This window comes from Pelophylax lessonae (assembly GCF_965119305.1).
Source record: "Pelophylax lessonae genome assembly, chromosome: 4".
NCBI classification, from domain to species: domain Eukaryota; kingdom Metazoa; phylum Chordata; class Amphibia; order Anura; family Ranidae; genus Pelophylax; species Pelophylax lessonae.
This window is the reverse complement of record NC_138771.1, coordinates 309472781-309492820: the sequence shown is the minus strand read 5'-3', so window position 1 is coordinate 309492820 and position 20040 is coordinate 309472781. Positions and strand designations below refer to the sequence as shown.

The following is a 20040-nucleotide window of genomic DNA, read 5'->3' as shown; positions in this document are numbered from 1 at the left end:
CAGTGGTAGCAGAGTTGCTCCTCTGAAATTAGCCTTCTATCAGCATGTTTCTTGTCAGCACATGTGCATTTAGGCAGAGCCTGGTTGGCTCAGAGTGCTGCCCCTTCATCTCCAAGTCTGAATACTGCTGCAAAGAGGATTACAAGATAATGATAAAAGGGCTTATTAAAGCATAACTAATCCCACCGATTTACCAGTTTCAGAAAACAGTTACATCCCTGGCACGTGCGGGAATTTAACTGTCACATTGGATGTGCTCTTAACCAAACTGTCAAACCATCAAGAGGCTGGTGTCATAACTGATCACATATACAGCATCATGGCAATTGAAAATCGAAGAGGCCAAGATAGCAGCTTCCCTGGCTGAAATTGATAGGAGGGTTTAGTTTCGCTTTAAGGAATTTAAATGAATATGTTCTTGCTCTTTTAACCACTTCCGGACCGTCCGCCGCAACGGTAGTTTGATGTTAAATACTGGCATTATGCCAGCAGATAGCTGCTATAACAGCATATTTTCTTACAGGGCTGGCAGTCCTCTTTCACATAAAAGTGGTCCCAGTGGCGTATTCACCGCAGGATCACTTTTATGGGTGGTGGGGGAGATACCCCCCTCCCACCGCTTTCTGGTCGTTTTCCCCGCTTCCTGGAGCTGTAAGTAGCGGGGAAAACAATCCGATCAGTCCATGACCCAGGCAGGAAGTCGAGTGGGGGCAAGATGACCCCCACTCGACTCTATGGCCTTGGAGGACCGGAGCGACATCATATGTCACTTCCTCACAATGGCCTTAAAGGGCCCCTTTTTTTTTTTTTGCTGAAAAAAAAATACTTTTTTTTTTTTTGCTTTTAAGGGTAGATGTGAGATCTAAGGTTTTTTGACCCCAAATCTCACGTTAAAGAGGACCTGTCCTGCTTATTTCTATTACGAGGGATGTTTACTTATAATAGGGATAAAAGTGATCAAAAAATGTGTTTTTTTTAAGGGACAGTGTAAAAATAAAAAATAAAAGGTAAAATAAATAATAAAAAAAAAAAATTTAAAGCGCCCCGTTCCTTAGAGCTTGCATGCAGAAGCAAACACATACTCAAGTCGCGCCCACACACCCACATATGTAAACAATGTTCAAACCACACATGTGAGGTACCACCGTGATTTTTAGTGATAGAGCAATAATTTTAGCCCTAGACCTCCTCTGTAACTCTAAACTGGTAACCTATAGAAATTTTCAAAGTGTCGTCTATGAAGATTTTTAAGTACCAGTGTTTGTCGTCATTCCACGAGCATGCGCAATTTTGAAGCATGACATGTCAGGTATCAATTTACTGGACGTAACATTATCTTTCACTTTATAAAAAAATTGGGCTAACTTTACTGTTTTCTTATTTTTTTATTCAAAAAAGTCTGTTTTTTCTAAAAAAAAATTGTGTTTGTAAGACACTTTTATTCTCTAGGGTCTCTGCTGAAAAAAACATATGTTTGGGGGCTCTAAGTAATTTTCTAGCAAAAAATAGTGATTTTAACTTGTAAACAACAAGTGACAGAAATAGGCCTGGTCCTTAAGTGGTTAGAATACATAACTAAATTTATTGTTCTCCTACTGTACCTGAATGTTCAGTTCACAATAAAAACAATAGAGAATTGTTTGTAAATGTCTCACTTTTCCATTAAGCCCCCATTCACACTGGGGCGACGCTACTTCGCACCGCGACCTCCGAGGTCGCGGTGCGAGCAGCGCGCCGCTACCTCGGAGCGGCCGCCACGGACTTCGTAACATTGAAGTCTATGGCGGTCGCCTCCTGGTCGCCCCAAAGAAGCTCCGGACCCTTTTTCTGAGTCGGAGCGACTTGTGTCGCTCCTATCAGAACGGGTCCGCAGCTTCCCTATGGGAGGCGACCTGCGGCGACCTGTGAGGCGACCAGGTCGCCTCACAGGTCGCCCCAGTGTGAACGGGGGCTTAGAGTGGTATTAATTCAAAAATCAAGGATTTATAATATTGCAGTTAGCCAGTTCTTAAAAAGATTGGTAAGCCTGGTAATTGCCATTGGTGACACCACTTTCATTTTATTTCCTACACCAGTATCCCTATGTTACCTATTGCCCCATATTTATCAGAAACCAGTGCATATCACATTTTTTCTTATTGTCGCAACAAAAGTCCAGCCATTACTAAAGCCTCGTACAACACTTTTTTTTTTTTTTTTTTCGCTGAACGAAAAAAACCTGACAGCTTAGGTCGGAACAGCTGAACTAACAATCTGATGTTAGTACTGCGATCTCCCCTGCTGTGCTATTGTGTTCTGACTGTGGGACGCCCCCCAGCCAGAACACTGGTTAGCGCTCTCAGGCTGATCGGGAGCCGGTCGGCAGACCCTTAAACAGAAGTTGGTTGGACTTCTGTCGGACCGGCTGCCATACACATGGGCTGAACGTCCGCTGGTTTCTATTGAACAGGCCGATGCCATTCGACATTTGGCCCGTGTGTACTAGGCTTTAGCATTTGCAGTGAATCTTCTTTAGGCCCCTTTCACACTTGTATGACTTGTCCTGCGATCTGGGACTGCAAAGTAGCATGACAAGTCGTACTCTATGATTTCCAATGAGTAGTGTTTATATCTCTGCGACTTCAAGTTGCAACGACTTCAAAGTAGTCCCTACACTAATTTGGTCCAACTTTGAGGAGTTTTGAGGTCCATAGACATAGGTATTGCTTCAAGTCCAGTCAAAATCACGGCAAAAAAATGCGGCAAAATTGCGTGACTTTTAGGTCGCACGAGTGTGAAAAGGGCCTTAGGCCTCTTTCACACTTGTACGATTCCAAAGATGTGCCGACTTTGGAGTTCATCTTTGATGCAACTTTGACGCAACTTTGGATGGATGCAACTTGGATACGACTTTGGCTTTGATCAGTTTTAGGCCCCTTTCACACTAGTGCAACTTGTCCCGTGATTTTGGACCGCAAAATCGCATGACAAGTCGTTTTACATTATTTTCAATGAGCCCCATTCATATCGGTGCGTTTTGAAGTCGCACCGACTTCAAAGTAGTTCCTGCACTACGTTGGCACGATTTTAATGCGTTTTGAGGTATATAGCCCTGAGCCATTGCTCAAAATCGCGCCGCGATTCGCGGCAAAATCGCGGTAAAATCGCGTCACATAAGTGTGAAAGGGGCCTTAATGGACAACTGTTGCACACAAGTTGCATTGGATAACATTCAGGTATGAGTTTCATGCAACTTCTGAGGGTTAACATTGAAGTCTATGGCCCTCAAGTTGCATGAAAGTCGGACCAAAGTAGTGCATGAACTACCTTGAAGTTGCTGCAACTTTAAAGTGGAGTTCCGGACACAAAATTTTTTTTTCAATAAAAGTACCCCGGGACAGTCAGGGCTAGTACATTCCACAATGGATAGCCTCTGTACTGTCCCCGGTCGCACTTACCTGAAAGAAGAAATACTTACCTTGAAAATTTCTTCTCCAGCGCTGCCATCTTGGATGTGGGCAGCTGAAGCCAGCGCGTCCTCTTCTGCGTTCTCTTCCGTGTCCTCTTCTCCCAGAATGCGCTTGCACCAGCCCCCCTCGTCACTTCCGGTGCGGGCGCGTCATCCCTCCACAGCTTCTGGGCATGCCCAGAAGCTGTTTAGCAGGGAATGAGGCGCCGCACCGGAAGTGACGAGCGGGGCCGGTGCAGGCGCATTGATTCCTGGGAGCGATGAAGTTCAGCTCCCAGGAGTCATTGCAAGCCGGAAAGAGATGGCGGCCGCAGAGGGAGGAAGTGGTAGAAAGGTGAGTATATTTTTCTTCAATAACAAGGTAAGTAAACAAAAAAAAAATCCTAATTATCCATTTCTTTTTCAGGTGACCAAGAGCAAGCGGATGGCCCAAAATCGATTTTGTGGCCGGAACTCCGCTTTAAGTTGCGCTTATATGAATGGTTATCATTGGAAAACATGGGGAACGACATGTCGTGCAGCTCTGATGTCTAAAGTAATATGACAAGTTGCACAAGTGTGAAAGGAGCCTTATTTGTATCTGCAATGGGGAGGAGTGCTCTCCTGCATCCCCCACCCCAGAGGCTGAAGGAGTGACAGCAGGGGCTGACCAACTCTGAACTGTGTTGGATGTTTTGCATGGGTAGTTTTTCCATACATCCTGCAAACAAAGCCATCCGGGATTGAGGCACACATAGCCAACAAGGAAACAAAGATAAACTGTACACTGTATTGTTGTAGCACATTAGTGTCTCTTTGTACGTAGCAGCTCACTTTGCATTAAATTCAGGAAGTGGGTGGCAATTTACATTAACAAGTTGGAACACAGACCGTACGGAATTTGAATAGGCATTGCAAATGCTCCCAGTTTTCAGAACAGATACCTGTATTCTTGGTGATGTTATATGTCTCAAAGAATTTAAAAAGTGACATAAAATAAAGATAATGGTAATTCTGTGTTTTAACCACTTCACCTCCGGAAGGTTTACCCCCATCGTTACCAGGCCATTTTTTGTGATGCGGCACCGTTAGTTTATTGACAGTTGCGCTGTTGTGCAACCCTGTGCTCAAATAACATTTCTGTCCCTTTTTTTTCCCACAAATAGAGTTTTCTTTTGGTGGTATTTAATCACCAGTGCAGTTTTTATTTTTTGAGCTCTGCACAAAGTGAAAGCCGCCTTCCCCGGGGGCACTCGTGTGGGCGCGTTACCTAGTCCTGCTGCTGCATCCAACACAGACAGCGGGACTCTGCCCCCCATGTCACTAGATTTAATTGACAGCAGTGGGAGCCAATGGCTCTTGCTGCTATCAATCTGTCCAATGAGATGAGAGCCTGCGGCTGGAGCTGCTGGGCTCGTGCACGGCACTGAAATTAATGGGCTCAGGTAAGAAAAAGGGGAGGTCTGGGGGGGAGGCTGCAACAAAGAAGGTTTTTTACCTTAATGCATAGAAGGCATTAAGGTGAAAAACTTTGAAACCTTACAATCCCTTTAAAGTATTACTAAACCCAGGACCCTGCATGCACTATATCTGGTTTCCCACGGTACACAGAACATAAAAATGCAATTATGTTAGTAAATATAAACTGCTAAATACCTTGTCTCATCAGTAGTATATACAGTGGGTACGGAAAGTATTCAGACCCCCTTAAATTTTTCACTCTTTGTTATATTGCAGCCATTTGCTAAAATCATTTAAGTTCATTCTTCTTCCTCATGAATGTACACATAGCACCCCATACTGACAGAAAAACACAGAATTGTTGACATTGTTGCAGATTTATTAAAAAAGAAAAACTGAAATATCACATGGTCCTAAGTATTCAGACCCTTTGCTGTGACACTCATATAGTTAACTCAGGTGCTTTCCATTTCTTCTGATCATCCTTGAGATGGTTCTACACCTTCATTTGAGTCCAGCTGTGTTTGATTATACTGATTGGACTTGATTAGGAAAGCCACACACCTGTCTATATAAGACCTTCCAGATCACAATGCATGTCAGAGCAAATGAGAATCATGAGGTCAAAGGAACTGCCTAAAAGAGCTCAGAGACAGAATTGTGGCAAGGCACAGATCTGGCCAAGGTTACAAAAAGATTTCTGCTGCACTTAAGGTTCCTAAGAGCACAGTGGCCTCCATAATCCTCAAATGGAAGACGTTTGGGACGACCAGAACCCTTCCTATAGCTGGCCGTCCGGCCAAACTGAGCTATCGGGGGAGAAGAGCCTTGGTGAGAGAGGTAAAGAAGAACCCAAAGATCACTGTGGCTGAGCTCCAGAGATGCAGTCAGGAGATGGGAGAAAGTTGTAGAAAGTCAACCTCCACCAGTCGGGGCTTTATGGCAGAGTGGCCCGACGGAAGCCTCTCCTCAGTGTAAGACACATGAAAGCCCGCATGGAGTTTGCTAAAAAACACCTGAAGGACTCCAAGATGGGGAGAAATAAGATTCTCTGGTCTGATGAGACCAAAATAGAACTTTCTGGCCTTAATTCTAAGCGGTATGTGTGGAGAAAACCAGGCACTGCTCATCACCTGTCCAATACAGTCCCAACAGTGAAGCATGGTGGTGGCAGCATCATGCTGTGGGGGTGTTTTTCAGCTGCAGGGACAGGACGACTGGTTGCAATCGAGGGAAAGATGAATGCGGCCAAGTACAGGGATATCCTGGACAAAAACCTTCTCCAGAGTGCTCTGGACCTCAGACTGGGCCGAAGGTTTACCTTCCAACAAGACAATGACCCTAAGCACACAGCTAAAATAACGAAGGAGTGGCTTCACAACAACTCCGTGACTGTTCTTGAATGGCCCAGCCAGAGCCCTGACTTAAACCCAATTGAGCATCTCTGGAGAGACCTAAAAATGGCTGTCCACCAACGTTTACCATCCAACCTGACAGAACTGGAGAGGATCTGCAAGGAGGAATGGCAGAGGATCCCCAAATCCAGGTGTGAAAGACTTGTTGCATCTTTCCCAAAAAGACTCCTGGCTGTATTAGATCAAAAGGGGGCTTCTACTAAATACTGAGCAAAGGGTCTGAATACTTAGGACCATGTGATATTTCAGTTTTTCTTTTTTAATAAATCTGCAACAATGTCAACACTTCTGTGTTTTTCTGTCAGTATGGGGTGCTATGTGTACATTCATGAGGAAGAAGAATGAACTTAAATTATTTTAGCAAATGGCTGCAATATAACAAAGAGCGAAAAATTTAAGGGGGTCTGAATACTTTCCGTACCCACTGTAGCAGTCTTGTGACTTCTATTAGTGCCTGGTAAAAGCTTGTAGGAGGAGCTTTTATACTGCACTGTACTGGCTGTCTTATCAGGATTCAGGACCCTTGACCCTCTGTCTGAACAGTGCACTTTCCCAAGAAAAAAAAAAAACTCTAGCAATGCACACTAAACTGAGCATGTGCAGGCTGACTCCACTAACTCTTTCTTATTGGGACATGTTTTGGGGACAATGCAAGATGGGGAGGATCTGTGTGTACAGGATTAACATCTTAGGTTCCACAGTGAGTTTCAGACTGAATTTACAGTTGTGGGTTTAGTAACGTTTAAATGAAACCTATACTGGTAAAATACGTAGGCTGCTGATGCTGAACTCCCCTTTTGAAAATGCTAGTTGCCCAACTGAAAGCAAAAAACAAGAGAAGGGCGACCTAGTGCAGTACCATAACATTTTTATTGACAAACTTTAAAAACACATCACGCGGTCTACTCACAAGAGTAAGCTAGGTGCAAGCGAAAAAGATTGAGAGTTCCTTCAGCTGTCCAGGGACCACGGGACCGTGATGCTTAATAATGACAGGCAAACTTGAAGGTGTCCATAGGGCTAACGCGTTTCCAGGGAGAACCCTCTTTCTCAGAGCCATCAGTTGCCCAACTGCCATGCTGCTCCAAAGGCTTCAAAATGTTATTGACCAGAACAAGTCTGCAGCTCAGGAGTTCTAACTTCCCCCTGATCTCACTTGCAGAATGCTTGTTCCAGGTCAGTGACTCATCGCGTTTTGAGGTCAGAGATAGCCAGGCAACTAGCAGTTGTAACCTTTGTATTTCTTTCACTGCAGGTTTCCTTTAGATGGATATTCTAGGTACATTTAAAAAAAAAATAGTGCAAAGGGGATTCACAAACATGTTAGGAATGAGCTCCATTTTTTATTGTTTCACTGTATATGGCAGAACAACTTGTAATTCTGGGATGTTTGTTATGTGTACTTTTCTAATACGTATGGTCATTTATTGCTACCATTATCTCTTACAGGTGGGTATGATGACCTAGTAACTACTCCAGTGAATGGAGATTTTCATCAGGTGAGTGTAAAATATGGGGCATGGGTTAAAACACAAACCTACGAATGTACCTTTCTTATAGAAGTGTTCCCAAAAACTAAAGCTGCCAAGAGATAATGTAGAACCCATATAAAGAATAACAAAGACAGTTCAATAGTAGTGATGAGCTAAGGTCCAGGCCAAACCCAATTCAGCTTTTTTGGCTATGAGGGTTAGGAGTGATTCATTTCACTAAGTATTATGACAATTGTTCGGATCCTGGCCTTGATGATTTAACTAGGACTACCAATAAGGCTTTTCATTTTTTTTATTTATTTTTTTTCCTATAGGAATTAGGCAGATGTAAATAGATGATCATTTGTTTATTCCATTCTAGATTGTAAGCTCTAACGAGCAGTGCCTTCCAATTCCTCCTGTATTGAATTGTATTGTAACTGTATTGTCTTCCCTCACATTGTAAAGCGCTGTGCAAGCTGTTGGCGCTATATAAATCCTGTATAATAATAATAATAATAATATATCCACCCACCCATAGACATACATTGTGGTTCAGTCTGAATCCAGATCATTGTGGACAGATTGATCTAGACTGAATGCCCATGTGGAAGGGGCCATAAAGTATTTCAGAACAATAAGGCCTCGTGCACACTAGACGTTATCAAAAGGCTAGTAGAAAGCTGTAGCTATAGAAGGAGTTTTGACGCTTTTTGCAGTAGCGTTTTTTTTTTTTTTTTTACGTTTTTCAGCTGTAGCGGTATTATACTCTCACAGAAGCTTATGGCTCAAAAACGCTGATAAACGCAGAATAGCCATGTTTTTCAGCGCTTTTTGGCATTCTTAAGCTTTCATCAGAGTTAAGCCTCGTACACACGATCAGATTATCGAATGATCTTGCGTCCAATTTTTGTTGCATGCTAGTCTCATATCGAAAGTGAAGAGGTTACTTTCATACGAAAATTCTCGTACGACAGAATTCACAATTCAGAAGTGATGTCATGTGTTGAATTGTTTTGTATGTGTTCTTTCGTTTCTGAGCATGCCTAGTCTTGCTCTTACAATTTTTTTCGGACGATAACTGTACTAATTAAACGAAAATCAGACATTGTGTTGAGGTACGATAAAACTTTTTATAGCCTGCACATACAGATTTTGTCGTCTGAAAATTCGTAATCGGCTGTCGAAAGCACTATACTAATGGGCCACACACACTATAAGATTTTCTGAAGACTTTTTCCTTTAGATTTACCAAAACCATATAATATGAGGTCAAACCTAAACACTTTCAATTTGTATGCAATCTGGCAGGCCCTTGCACTACACAGAAAAGGTAAATCTGAAGGAAAAAGTCTTCAGAAAATCCTATAGTGTGTATGGTCCTTAACAATCCGAAAATCGGCAGGTCGTTCGTCGGAGGAAATTTTACTTCCGATTTTCGTATAGTGTGTGTGTGCGCCTTAAGGGTCCTTTCACACGGGCTTTCCGCCCCACGGACTCCGTTTTGCTCAGCAGGGATCAATCCGCCGATCCCCACTGAGCAGGCGGAGGACAGGTCTGTCTCTGCTCACTGTGCTAAGACGGAGCTGTCAGATCCCCCGCTCTCCTTTATGGGAGAACAGATGAAAACGAACCACCTTTCTGTTTTTATCCAATCCCATCCGATCCGATTCTCCAGACGGTTGGAAAATAGAGTTTCCATCCATCTGGATTTCATGGACAGGATCGGATCAGATAGCAGCGGGTGTCAGCGGACATGTCATCACTGACATCCGCCGCTTCATAGGGGTGAATGGAGCATCCAATCAGGTCCGCCTATAAAACTGACAGATGGACCTGATCGAAAAGCCTGTGTGAAAGGGGCCTTAGAGCATTTTTACAGCTGGAAAACTCCTCTTACAAACCCACTAGTTCTGAGCTTTTTTTTCCAGCCAGAAAACACCCCTGCCAAAAGCTGCTGATAACAGTCTATGTGTGCATGGACACATAGGATAACATGCTGGGGGGTTTATTGGCTGCAGAGAAAATGTCTGAAGCCAAAAACAGCAGCTGAAAAACCGTCTATTGTGCATGAGAACTAAAGTGTTGTGCTATTGTAATTTTCTACTGAAGGCAATTTTCTAAAATTATATTTGTGGTGTTTAGAAATGAGGGATTGGTTTTGTTTGTATGGAGCAATAATTCAAGCTGAACTCTAGACAGATGTAAAAGACAAAAATGAATACAGCTTTGTAATAATTAATACATCATTGAAATGTTTTTTTTTTGCACAAGCAGTGTAAGTACCTGAATTTGACCTGGTATCAGCCTCTTGTAGTCTCTGTATAGCAGGGCTGGAGTTTGAGCGTTAGGAGCAGCACAAGGAGCCAGTCATTTTATGTGCTGACAGCAGAGTAATGGAGATATTAGCCTATTGCTGAGCTACTTCTCCTTTCACTGTCTAGTCACAGAAAGGGGGCAGATGCAGAATGACTTTGGCTCAGAGTTACCGGGTTGAATGATGCTGGACATTAGACTGAGGACTCTAGTGGCAGAAAAAATACTGCAGGGGAAATCTATGGATTGAAGCTGGAAATTGCATCAAATGCTGGTTTATTGTTTTATCTTTCAAAGGGCTATTCATTTTTATCTTATTATATTTGGCTGGAATTTTGATTGATTTATATCAAATAGCCCCTGAATCAGGCCCAGATTTGTCGAAAGGTCACATAGACCTAGTTTTAGGTTTCCAAACGTTTTCCACAAAGGGTCAGTTTACTGTCCTTCAGACTTTTGGAGGACAGGATGTTGGTGTCAATGGGAGGAATAGTTACCCCATCATTGGTGTCAGTGGGAAAAATAGTTCACATCATTGGTGTCAGTGGGAGGAATTCCCCCTTTATTGATAGTGGAAGAATTAGTACCCATTGTTGGTGTCAGTGGGAGGAATAGTACCCCATCATTGGTGTCAGTGGGAAAAATAGTTCCCCATCATTGATGTCAGTGGGAAGAATAGTGCTTCATTATTGGTGTCAGTGGGAGGAATAGTACCCAATCATTGATAGTAGAAAGACTAGTACCCCATCATTGGTGTCAGTAGGAAGAATAGTGCCCATCATTGGAGTCAGTAGGAAGAATAGTGCCTCATTTTTGGTATCAGTAGAAAGAATAGTACCGTATCATTGGTGTCAGTAGGAAGAATAGTGTCCCATCATTAGTGTTAGTAGGAAGAATAGTACCCCATCACTGACGTCAGTCGGAAGAATAGTGCCTCAATATTGGTATCAGTATAAATAAAAGGTACCCCATCATTGGTGTTAGTAGGAAGAATGGTGCCCCATAGTTGATATCAGTGAAAGAAATAGTGTCTCGTATCCGTGAAAGGAACATTGCCGAAGGGCCAGATAAAGACAACCAAATGGCCACATCTGGTCCCTGGGCCGCAGTATGGAGACCACTGGCTTAGGATATCAATGCAATGGGTTTGAGGAGGCAAGCTGTCACTTGTTTCTTTTTTATGCCATCTTTTCTAAGCAACCATGCAGCTTGTAAACAATAAGTAATTATCGAATAGAGAATTCGGATGCGGTGGTTACCCTGGAAATTACCAACATCCCTGGATAGAGACTATTGCAAAAAGATCCCCTGGGGGTGGGACTTTGAATGGCAAAAAAAAAGTAATTATCATTTCATTAGAAGGAGAATACACTTATCTATTTGATATGAGCTCCTTGGGCTTGTATGGCTGCAAAGATCTGAATTTATGGGAAAAGCACAGTAAAATAGGCCTAGTTCTCTGGATTTCAGCACTACATATGATAAATATGTGGAAGTTATAACACAACATGCTGTACCTGTTCTAGGATTCTTCAAGTTACGATGGATATGCAGCTATAGCACAAGCTGACCGCCTCACCCAAGAGCCAGAGAGTCTCCGCAAATGGAGAGAAGAGCAGAAGGAGCGCTTGGAGGAGCTGGGTAAGATTTGCAGTGGTTTCAATTCATGGTGGTGCTTATTTAAAAATATGGAGAAAACTAAAACACCAAATGCCAGATGAAGTCTGCTTTCCCTGGGCAACAAATTGTGTCTTCTCTTTCTCTAGTTCAGGGGTCTCCAAACTTTCTAAACATCAGGGGGAATAATGGGAGTAAAAAAATTACTTAGTGCCTTTGGTCAATAGGAGGAGAAATACTGCCGCATCATTGGTGTCAGTGGGAGGAATTGTGCCTCATCATTGATGTCAGTGGGAGGAATACTGCCGCATCATTGGTGTCAGTGGGAGGAATACTGCCACATCATTGGTGTCAGTGGGAGGAATGCTGCCCCATTATTAGTGTCAGTGGGAGGAATGGTGCCTCATCATTGATGTCAGTGGGAGGAATACTGCCGCATCATTGGTGTCAGTGGGAGGAATGCTGCCCCATTATTGGTGTCAGTGGGAGGAATGCTGCCTCATCATTGATGTCAGTGGGAGGAATACTGCTGCATCATTGGTGTCAGTGGGAGGAATGCTGCCCCATTATTGGTGTCAGTGGGAGGAATGCTGCCACATCACTGGTGTCAGGGGGAGGTGATGGTGCCCCATCATTGTCGCCATAGGGAGGAATGGTGCCCCATCATTGGTTCCATAGGGAGGAATAATGCCCCATCATTGGTGCCAGTGGGAGAAATGGTGCCCCATCATTGGTGTCAGTAGGAGGAATTGTGCCCCCCAGTTGGTGTCAGTGGGAGGAATAGTACCTTATATAAATGGGAAGAATAGTACCAAAAGACCTGGATTAAGGGAAGCGAAGGGCGACAGTTTGGAGACCACTTCTCTAGTTTATAAACCTGTCACAATAGTGTCAGTTCTTATTTACCAAACTAGCTAAAAGAACTGTCAGTGTTGCCCATAGCAACTTGTTTTCCCTTTAATCTGTACTGGAAAATGATGAAGAGAGGCTACACAGGGCCTTCATGCAACAGAATGTATTGAGTTGCATGATCCTAATACCTAGAAATACTGGGTATTTCTTTTCACTCCCAACGTTGAACAGATCAGAGGGGAATGAAGGATAGAATACTATATGAAGGGGGAGGCTGGGCAGAGAACTGCATGGAACACAGTGTTTTCTATACGGTCTCATTATAGTACTTTACATATTCACAAGAACTGGACCAGGGATCCTCAAACTACGGCCCTCCAGCTGTTGCAGAACTACACAATCCATAAGGCATTGTAAAACTCTGACATTCACAGACATGACTAGGCATGATGGGAATTGTAGTTACTGAACAACTGGAGGGCCATAGTTTGAAGACCCCTGAGCTGGACAGAAACTGATTATTGCAACTGTGTGTCGGTGTTCTCTTTTCTTAAAGTGATATTAAAGTCTTGGGGTTTTTTTTTTGTTTAAAAAATAACAAACATGTTATACTTACCTGCTCTGGAAATAAATGGGGTAGTTTGAGACTTTAGATGAGACAAGTGACAAACAACGTAAAAAATATATTGACTTGTTTATTTACATGAACAAATATTGGTCATTTCATATATATATATATATATATATATATATATACACACACACACACACCATAGACATATTGCATTTCATGTATGTACCTATATATCATTGTAGCACATTGCAGTTACCAGTAATGTAAGACATTAATACTCCGTTGTCATTGAGTCAGTTAAAATAGCAAAAATTGCATGGTATGGTCTAAATGGAAAATAAACTGTATATTGGGGACACGGCTGCATCCTATAAACCTTACCCGTTTTGTGGATTTGCTCCACTTCTTCAGGAGCAGATGCTTATAATAGACAAAAGACATATAAATACCAGTATTGTCTAGTATTTAACCCAAACATCGGTAAGGGAATAAAAGTGTGAGGCAAAAGGTATCCAACCCTAAAATACTTACATAAAGCTAAAGTTAAAAATATGCGGTACTGTAGGAAGAGGGCCACTAAGAATGTCTGTCCCGGGAGCTGTGGTGATAGAAACCCATGTAAGGATTGGGTGCACACATACAGTACATGTCCCCAGAAGGATAAGGATGTCCATGTTGTTCTCTGTGTTGGTATAAAATAGTAGCTCCAAAAGTATCTATAAGATTAAGAAAGGATGTATAACCATCCTGTTTGGATAGTGCTGCTGCCATAGATAAATACAGCCAGTACCCATTTGGGACTATGAAAGAAAGAGAAAACAAGTGTAGTTTGGAGATTAACAGATAAACCCTCATCCTAGAGTACCGCAAATTTTGAACTTTAGCCATATTTTAGTATTTTAGGGTTGGATACCCTTTTCCTCCCGCTTTTATTCCCTTACCAATGTTTTGGTTAAATACTAGACTTATACTGGTATTTATGTCTTTTGCAGCTATGATAAACATCTGCTCCTTAGGAAGTGGAGCGAATCCAAGAAACGGGTCAAGCCTTATAGGATGCAGCCATGTCAGGCTGGGATGTGGGGGTCCCCTTGTTAAAGGGGGCTTCCAGATTCCGATAAGCCCCCCCCCGCAGACCCCCACAACCACAGCCCAGGGTTGTGGGGAAGAGACCCCTGTCCCCATCAACATGGGGGCAAAGTGCTTTGGGGTGGGGGGGCAGAGCCCCCCTGCCCCAAAGCACCCCCCCATGTTGAGGGCATGTGGTCTGGTATGGTTTGTTCGCCCCCACCCCCATCCTGGGAAGCCAGGCTGTGTGCTCAGGGAAGGGTCTGGTATGGATGTAAGGGGGGAACGTCGTTTTTTTTTTTATTTTTTTTTTATTTTGGGCGCCCTTTAAAATCCATACCAGACCTGAGGGGCCTGGTATGGACTGGGGGGGGGCACGCTGTTTTTTTCAGCAATACTAACATAAACTGATATAAACTGAAGTGCCTATATATATATATATATATATATATATATATATATACTTTGTGGTATACACTGCACTATCTGATCTCAACAAACTGTAAAAAGCAAAAATCTCTCCCTGTTAGCAATGTATTATTAATTATAAAATTCCAGTTATAAATGACAGTAAGTATAGGAAACAAAGATGACATATAGGAAATATAAATATAGGAAATATAAATGACAGTAAGTATAGGAAACAAAGAAGGCGTGTGGGCCTAGCGCTTAGGTCTGATGTTATGTCTAAGCATGGCTTAGACATAACATCACCTGCTTAAGTCCATATACGTAAATTCATAATTGTCATAGACACATGCTCGTAGACACATCGGCTAACGTGTTTCGAGGTTACCCTCTTCTTCAGAACCTGATAAGAGAAAGACACCCCCTGGACTGACTGCCTAGAGCACTTCTGACACCTGGGTAACCTCAAAACTCGTTAGCCGATGTGTCTACAAGCATTGTGAATTGACGTATATGGACTTAAGCAGATGATGTTATGTCTTAGCTATGATGCTTGCATTGGCTTGTGAGTACATTCACCTCCGTTTTATACCATTTAATAAAACTTGTTTTGAGGGTGATGCGCTAGGCCCACATGCCTTCTTTGTTTCCTATACTTAGTCATATTGGACCTCCCCAGTCTTTTGAGGGCAGCGAGGAGCACATTATTCACATGCAGTACTATGTCAAGATAGAAGTTTGACACCACGTTGAGACTTATCGCACAGTGCAGGAGAGTAAATATAGCGACATATAAATGACAGGATGGGCTGACAGAAAATAGGCAGAAAGACCAGAAAAAGATTGCCAGCGCTAGACAGAAGTTGGGGACAGCATTAGATCAAGGAGAATGTAAGTAAACATTGGCAATAAATTTATATTAATCAAGGACCATAAAAAAATAAATAATGTATTGCTAAACAATTCTGTCATCCTGGTTCTGTATGCATTGTCTCCGTACATATATGGTCTCCCACACTGAAACATATACAATGTCAGCTAATCTATCATAATATTTTCCAGCGCAGATTATAAAAAAAATAGAAAAGCTAAATTGGTTCAAATGCTAACATTCTTCTCTTTCAGCAAATGAAATAATCCAGCCAACTTTCCTTAGTGCACTTGTCTCCTTTTACACAATTTGCTATTATGTTTGTCACTTGCATGTAACAGATGCGGCTGCCAAGGTGACGGAACAGGAATGGAGAGAGAAAGCCAAGAAAGATCTAGAGGAGTGGTACCAGAGACAGAGTGAACAGATAGAGAAGAATAAGATTACAAACAGGTCAGTAGCCTGACTGCCTATTCTGTAGTGCTTGTCTACAATAGCCTGTATTAACATTTAAATAGCAACTCCATCTAAAGCTCTTTGACTTTTGAATGGAGTGGTGTAAAGATTGATCACCAACCATGAGCTCTCTGTAAATCAGATACAGCTATTAAAAGTCACGTTTCTTGCCTCTCCTCCCCCAAGGGAATATTCTCCATATATTACTATGTAGAATTCTAGCTTCCCATGGACTTTTAAGGGGCTGGATGTACTCTGGGTATGACCCCATAGAAGCCTTTAAACTAAAAGGAAAAACTAAGCTTATTAAAAAAAAATTATATAATTACTGCACAATCCAATTTGCTATTTAGGCGATGGAGACGCGTTTTTTAAGCTGAGAAAAAAAAACATCTGACGCTGATAAAAGCGGCTGTAAAAACGCCCTGTGCGCATGAAACCTTTTTTAAAGCCGCTTTTATCAGTATCAGATTTTTTTAACTTAAAAAATGCCTCTCCATGGTATTCTGTATGTCCATGCACACATAGGCCTTTAGGAGTGGTAAGTGGCATAGGCGTTTTCAAGCTGCAAAAAAACCCAGGGCCAGAGCGTTCTGAGGACCTGCGTTACAGCTGTAAATATCTGCCTTGGATGCGGCTTCCATTCAAATGAATGGGCTGAAAGTCAGATCAGGGTATGACTCTCATAGGGAACCATTGATTTTGACATGTCATGCGACTTAGTTACAATGCTCTGTAGTAATTTGCATTTGGGAGTGGAAAATAGAAGATGCAGAGAAACACTGCTAAACGCTAAACATGTATTAACGCCAATGCAAAAAGCTACAACAAGCGTGTTTTTACAGCCACTTTTTCCTGGCGTCGGTACTGCCAAAAAAATCAAAAACAGTTCATAAGTGCAAAACAATCCAATTATGGAATGATCCGTGCAGTGTGAAAGTAAAGGCATCTGTCACCAGCAACACCCTCACACTCAGGATTCTTACCAGATGTCCAGGACCATAAATTATAATGATCAAACAAGCAGCAGCAAGTTCATCCAGGGGGTAATCGTCATATGGATCACAGATCGTATTGGGGAGACTAACGATAAAGGAAAACTCCTATAGTGAAGCCCATCATAATGTAAGAGTTTATTTAAAAGATGGCTACAATTACCTTCATACAACACAGAAAAAGCATTTGTTTTGTATAACAAAAGAGCAGCAGGCTGTCAGCTTTAAACACTATTGCTGGTTAGCAAGTCTGGAGTGCGTGATGTCATCCTTGTTAGGCCACTCACTGACGCGTTTCGTCAACATCAAGACGTCTTGGGAGGATGGGACTCGGCCATTGAAGCCATCTTTTAAATTAAACTCTTTGATATTATGATGGGCTTCACTATGGGAGCTCTCCTTTTTTTTTTTTATATCATTATACGTGTATACGTCTCCCCGATACGATCTGTGATCCATATAAAGGTTACCCTCCTGGATAAATTTGTTGCTGCTTGTTTAACCATTATAATTTATGGTCCTGGACATCTGGTAAGAATCCTGAGTGTGAGGGTGTTGCTGATGATGGATCCCTTTACTTTCACTCTGCATGGATCATTTCTTCATTGGATTGTTTTTCACTTATGGACTATTTTTGATTTTTTTTTGGTGTTCCATTATTAAGATTGAGTTCTATTTTACACATGAACACTTTTTTCTGTACAATTGAATGTTATATATTGTTGCATTATTTGGAGAGCTACTTATTTTTCTTTTTTAATATATTAACTGGTGTTTGTTAAGTGGCTGCTATATTTTTCCTTATTTACACTATTTACACTGAGTGCGGATTTTACATTCTTTTAAAGTGCACACTATAGAGGGATATGTTTTGTTCATATTTTATGTCTGAGGTTTACAACTACTTTAAATATTTACCATAGCAGAACTGCTGCAGTGTTTCTTATTACACCATACAGCAGCCTTTCTCAACCTTTTCAACACAGAGGAACCCTTAAAATAAATTTCTGGTCTCGGGGAACCCCTGCTAAAAATTAAAATAGAAAAAATGACACATAATTGTGACAGTCAGTGGGAAGAATGCTCCCTACTCTTGTCATCATTGGGAAGAATTACCCCCTTACAGATAGCTAAAAGGAACAATGGTGTCATTGGGAACTTATCTGAGAGGCAGAAATTGCCCATTTTTAAAGGAACCCCTAGCAACCTTAGGAGGAACCCTAGGGTTCCACGAATCCCTGGTTGAGAAACCCTGCCATAGAGGCTGCTCATGTTGTTACAGTAAAGGCAAAGCCTTTCATTTGTATTAATTTTAGCAAGAGCATTATCTACAGAACAGAAACAGATAAAACAATGCAAAAGCATTTCTAAACATCCTTGCAAGTTTTATACACTATTTTACCTAGGGACATAACATAAGTATAATTTCACTTTAATTTCACTCGAGTTAGATGCCAGCAGCATGGCCTACTTTATCAATAATAGGGATGAGCTGAGGTCTGTTTGGATGCTAGTATGAACCCACCTGAGCGAGCCTGCCAGGATGTTGTCACTGTACTTGGCCAATGATCTGCAGCTGTGGAATTCTCTGCTTTGCAGCCGCATGTATCCAGGAAGCACGTATACATGCGCCTGCAGGGCAGGGAATGCCTTGGCCGCTTATGATTGGCCCAGTACAGTGACAGCTTCTTGGCGGGCTTGCTCAGGTTGGTTTGATCTAGGATCTGAACATGCCTGAGCTCATCGCTAATCTGTATTCAGTTTTTAATCCAGGCATTGCAGAAGTGCAGGAGACAACTTCGCTCCATTTTATTGGTGATCATCACAAATCCCCCTTGTGATACAGGGGAGTTATCACCAAACCCACCCACTGCAGGCTCATGGCTGTCTGTAGTACAGAAAGCTTGATATTAAAAAATGTAAAGTACTAACATAGAAGTCACATTTAAGGTAAGCCATACAAACTTTTTTAAGTTTAACACCAGTGAATTGTTAACCGGTGATTTTTTTTCCCACAGTTGCTTTTTAAATACTATGTACTGACATATTTATACTTTATAGACACATTGTATAACTTTTTGCATAAAAATTATTAGGCCCCTTTCACACATACAGACGGTTTAATTTCATCAATTCAGTCACGGTTTTTTTGTCATCAGTTTTTTCAGTCAACATCAGTTTCATATTCGTTTTCCATCCATTGTCATCTGTTTTTCATCCGTTGTCATCCGTTTTTCAGCTGTTGCCATCCTAAGTCATCTGTTTTTCATCCGTTGTCATCCGTTTTTCAGCTGTTGCCATCCTAAGTCATCTGTTTTTCATCCGTTGTCATCCGTTTTTCAGCTGTTGCCATCCTAAAGGCCTGTACACACGTGCAGATTGTCGGCCGAAAAGCTTCGGCCGACGACCGATCGGCCGATTGTATGCTTGTTAGTATGATGCTTCCAACAGCCGACAGCGCACTTTCGGCCGAAAAGAATCTGTCGTGCAGGCATTAAAATTTTTGTATGCCGACATCAGAGCGGCCGATTGTTCGCCAGTCAATACAGAATTCGGCCGAAAGACAGCAGATTTGCAAGACTGGGCATGCTCAGAAAAGAAAAAACACAGGGAAAGTTAACCATCACATGGCATCACTTCTGCAGTCGGCTGTTGTTCGCCGACAAAATTCTTGTGCAGTCTTTTGCACTTTTCAACAGACACGACAGCCCGGGGACAAAAGACGGCCGATCGTTCGGCCGACGATCTGCACGTGTGTACGGGGCATTAGACATCCATTTTTCATCTGTTTTTCATCTTTTGTCATCTGTTTTTCACCTGTTGTCATCCGTTTTTCATCCATTGTCATCTGTTTTTCATTTGTTGTCATCCGTTTTTCATCCATTGTCATCTGTTTTTCACCTGTTGTCATCCGTTTTTCATCCATTGTCATCTGTTTTTCATTTGTTGTCATCCGTTTTTCATCCATTGTCATCTGTTTTTCATTTGTTGTCATCCGTTTTTCATCCATTGTCATCTGTTTTTCATCCGTTTTTCATCCTTTGTCATCTGTTTTTCATCCGATCCGTTTTTTTTTTTTTTTTGACAGATGAAAAATAGGACTTTCAT

General features: G+C 42.0%; 1 protein-coding gene across 1 annotated transcript in view; it reads left to right on the top strand.

The window, feature by feature from the left end:
• CLTB (clathrin light chain B) overlaps positions 1–20040 on the top strand; it is a 61929-nt gene that overhangs the window by 27955 nt on the left and 13934 nt on the right. The window contains exons 2-4 of the mRNA XM_082255669.1: positions 7753–7802; positions 11618–11732; positions 15823–15934. Of these exons, the coding sequence (XP_082111795.1) occupies positions 7753–7802; positions 11618–11732; positions 15823–15934 (277 nt within the window). The remainder of the gene's footprint in view (positions 1–7752; positions 7803–11617; positions 11733–15822; positions 15935–20040) is intronic.